The 4,498-nt window shown below is 45.1% G+C and overlaps 1 protein-coding gene across 1 annotated transcript in view; it reads left to right on the forward strand.

Moving 5' to 3' along the window:
• LOC108793438 overlaps positions 1-4,498 on the forward strand; it is a 37,127-nt gene that overhangs the window by 3,463 nt on the left and 29,166 nt on the right. Inside the window, exons 2-4 of the mRNA XM_018564387.1 lie at positions 1,140-1,294; positions 1,378-1,419; positions 1,532-1,817. Of these exons, the coding sequence (XP_018419889.1) occupies positions 1,140-1,294; positions 1,378-1,419; positions 1,532-1,817 (483 nt within the window). The remainder of the gene's footprint in view (positions 1-1,139; positions 1,295-1,377; positions 1,420-1,531; positions 1,818-4,498) is intronic.

Below are 4,498 nucleotides of genomic sequence, written 5' to 3' on the forward strand. Positions count from 1 at the left end.
GAGCCCCCCCCCCCCCCCATCCCCTTAGGACTGGTGATGATGAAGTAGCAGCAGGAGAGATGGAGGTAGAACAGATTCACAGAACTGATGTCAAGAAGCTGCCGGTTTGCTGGACTACCCGTGGGTGGAGTTAAGGTTTCTAGATTCAAACGTGGCAAGCAGCCAGCAGAGCTTAGCAAATAGTAACCACCTGACCACTGTCTGCTGGGAGGCTAGTTATCCCCACCATACTGTTTAAACAATGCTTCAGCATTTTGCCTGTGTCCCTGAACCTGCTCTGCATGATATGCCATGCTGACCTGTACCAGGCCTGTCCACTCCTGCAGCTCCTCAGGTACAGCTTCCTCTCCAGCAAGGAGAACAGTAGTAGCACAGTAGTGACAGAACCAAATCTAATTCTAAATCTGGTGAGAAGAGCAGTCAGAGGCAGCAGTGCCTTAGATGATCTCATGTTGCACATACACTGAGTGGCCAGATTATTATGACCACCTGACTACCCGTGGGTGTAGGCAGATTAGCTATAATTTGGCTCTGAAGTTGCTAGAGGGCCAGACCATTATAAATAGTGAAGCAGGTTGGTTACCACGACAGTAGAAGTGATTTGTTTCTGAAGATTCGGGGAAACAACGCGATGTAACAGCCTTTGAACGCGGGATGATTGTTGGCGCTCGGAGCCATGGAGCGAGTATCAGCAAAACAGCAGAATTTGTTAAATGTTCAAGAGGGGCTCATTGTTAAAGTGTTTAAAGACCGGACTGTCAGCCGAAAATCTGGGTCTGAACGTGCGAATTGTGTCCGTCAGCGACTAGTCAATGTTAGGGCAGAACGGGGGAGGGGCAAGACTGGTACAAGACAACAGAAGGGCAACAGCGCAGTGTCAGATTCCTCGCATCACCTTTCATCATCTCGTGGAGTCACCAGGCGGCCCAACAAAGTACTGATGGGGGGGTCATAATAATCTGGCCACTCAGTGTGTATATAGCTAAGAGACTACAGAACAGGAGGCCCCCGGAAACACACTGCTGTTTATGAGGGGAAATTTCAAGGCGTAGATTACGCTGAGCATCGCTGAGGCAAAATACCAAATTTTTTGAATTTCGTTCCACTTTAAGAAAATGTCCCCTTCAATGTTATTTCAGTTGCGGTGTCATCTCGTCTATTGAATCTGGAGAGAAGCTCTCCTTCTCTTGCCAAGGAATGACGGGCCGATATGTGACCATCACCATCCCAGGACGGGCTGAACATCTTGTCTTGTGTGAAGTCCAAGTCTTCGGCTTCCCTGCCAGCAGTGAGGGTAAGGTGAAGGATTTAGTTAAAAAAACAAGAGCTGATAGAAAAGTAAAACAATTGAATCGTGTCTTTCCATCGTTACTGTAGATGAAGTGACAGTCCCAGAAGTCTTAAAGACGCCCAACGGAGGTAATGTGAATTGTTTGGTTTGTCTTTTTATCTCTGAATGCTTCATGCAATTCTTGAGTATTTATTGGAACATTGAGATTCTATCCTTACTGTAAGTTTGAACATTTTGCAGCTGTAAATGTGGCTGTGAAGGGTGTCGCCCAACAATCCAGCCTCTATAACATGTACGGCGAAGCCAAAAACGGCATTGACGGGTCTCTAGACAGCAACTATCTTCACATCCAGTGCAGCGGGACAGCAGTACAGCACAACCCCTGGTGGAGGGTCGATCTCATGGGAAAGTTTAAAGTCTTCACCGTTGCAGTGACCAATCGAGGAGACTGCTGTGTTGACAGGATCATTGGGGCCCAGATAAGAATTGGGAACTCGGCTGAAGATGGAGGAACCAATAATCCCATGTAAATCATTTCTGTTTATTTGTCTTATAGTATGTAGACTTGTGCGCCGTCAAAAAATTTGTTCCGTTTCGAAATATCCGTTATTTTGTATTTCGTAATTCGTATCCGAAACTCAATTCGGATTCGTACGAAATACGTATTTTCGTTAGTTTCAGCACATTTTCGTAACTTTACGAACATTCGTTATGATGAAGTTAAAAAGCAAAAATACCTTTGTTAATATTGGAGTCGATGTGGTAGTTGTTTTTTTATCCGAAATATGAATTCCGTTAACGGATTCCGTATCCGAATTTCATATTTCGGATAAAAAAAACCTACCATCAACTCCAATATAAATGTACTTTGCTTTTTAACTTCAATATAACGAAAGTTCGTAATGGAATGAAAATACGTCAACGGAATTTCGTATTTCCTGCCTGTGTATTGTAATGCGACTCTCAGCAGCAGCGGATCCGTATTTCGGATTTAAAAAAAAATCTTGTCATGTTGTTCAACCTCATTACAGGGGTAATATTAGTTCCTGTTTCAAAGAAATTCGGATCCGAAATTAGTTAACAGAATTTCGTATTTCGGATATAATTCGGAAACTGCAATTCGGATTTCAGATGCTTCTGAATTTCCGAATTTCAGGAAAATTCGAACGAATTTCGATTCGTAACGAAACGAATCGCACATGTCTAATAGTATGTAAACCATTACTGGATACACCAATGCAGACTTTGTACTGAACAAAAGATCATATGTCTTCATGTGTTTGTTCAAGTAGGCATTTCTGAAGATCCAAAGTTCATGTTACTATTTAGTGAAGTGCTAAAAATAGATATTTTTAATTCCAGCATCACCTATCATAGTAGTCGCCAACCTTTCGGACCTCATGGACCACTAAATTCATTCATTTTAAATCCCGTGGACCACTAATGTGAATTTCTTTAAAATATATATATATATATTCTCATATTTTTTGTTTCCTCAACAGCCTGCTCAGTCCAGGTACTGACGAGATGCCCCGCCTCCTGCAGAGCCCGCACTGTACTGAGAGCCGCGCATTCCTTGTGACAGACGCTGCTCGAGTCAGTAAGAGGCAGCCCCGGAGCCTCCATGCCACTTCAATGACGGCCCAGCCTGCATGGCATCAGAGGGGCCCGGGGACCACCAAAAAATTTTCGTGGACCACCGGTTGGCGACCGCTGATCTATCACAGTAGTTGTAGAACTGAATGTCATTTAAGGTTGTTCGGTGCATTTGTATCATAAACACGTCCAAAGTTTTTTGTTTTGTAACAATGTTTATATACCTCGTTTATTCCTTTGTTGCATCTCATTGTTGTTGATCTCCTACAGCCTCGTTCACCCATTTTCTTGTCTACCTGCACTAGCTCCAGCATTGGCTGCATGGCATTGCTCTGTACTGGCTGATAGCAACAACGATGGACCACGGCTATATGCTGTTGGCCGTTGTCCTCCAGGGGTGCATGTGACAGGGAGACAATACAGGAGGACAACTGTGAGGCAGTTACCAACCTAGAACAGGAAGTGCCTAAACAAGGACCTTCATGGACAGGGTCATCAAGCATTATCTTAATAAGTTCTCAGGAGGCCAAAATGATAAATGTACATTCTATAAAAGAACGGTTATCCATTAAGACAGCACCAGAAATTCGGGGGTAATAGGGAGCTCTCATAAGAACCAAAGTTTGTGTTGCCTGCTGCTGCTGCTGGTTTTGATGGGGACTCCAAGCTACAGTCACACCTAAATGTTTAGCTTCCTGGAGAATCAGCTGTTCCCCTTAGCACTTTCCCTGATATGTGCTTTAGGGTGATACCTTTCCCTTGCACGGTCCTATGGAGTCACCCTGGTGTGTGCTAGTAAGCTGTGTGTCTCCACAAACATATAGCACAGAAGGGCAAACCATTCCACTTCTCCTTGCTCCTCCCTTCTCCAACCAAGTAGATGGATGGCTGTTGGGGACCTTTCTCTTCCCTGTAATCCGGTACTCTTGTAGCTGATTCCTGCAGAATCATCAGGTCCCCTGAGCACTGGCCCTGATATCTTGTTTTAGGGTGACACCTTTCCATTGCCGGGTCCTTTGGAGCCACCCTTGTGTGTGCCAGTAAGCTGTGTCAAAAAGGAAGACGTCACCAGCGCTCCAACAACGATAATAACAGCGATTAGATGCTCATTTATTGACAGATGTTGTCTCTCATTGGCAAGCGCTTTCGGGGTCACACAGTGTCCCCTTCGTCAGGCTCAGAGACAGTGGCGACTCTAGGAACAATATATAGGGGGGGCACATAAGATACCACAGTCAGATCTGGGGGGGCACTAATAATTTTCATTGCATGTCGCAACCGATGGGCGCCGAGAGCTGATTTAATTGCGGATGGCATCTGCGCCCTGCGGTTGCGACAGAAGCTGCATACAGCATGTGCTGGTTACTACTTAAACCGGCGCGCTGTGTGGAGCTTCTGAGAAGATACGCTATTAGCATAGCGAGGAAGTCGGCTGCGCATTTTTCATCACTCCCGCTACGCTAATAGCGTATCTTCTCAGAAGCTGCACACAGAGCGCCGGTTTAAGTAGTAACCAGCGCATGCTGTATGCAGCTTCTGACAGCATAGTAGACGGGAGGCTGCACTTGTCGGTGGATCCAGGGATCAGGAAAATATTTTATTTTATGTTAT

Source organism: Nanorana parkeri, unplaced genomic scaffold (assembly GCF_000935625.1).
Source record: "Nanorana parkeri isolate BGI_ZX_2015 unplaced genomic scaffold, ASM93562v1 scaffold748, whole genome shotgun sequence".
Lineage (NCBI taxonomy): Eukaryota > Metazoa > Chordata > Amphibia > Anura > Dicroglossidae > Nanorana > Nanorana parkeri.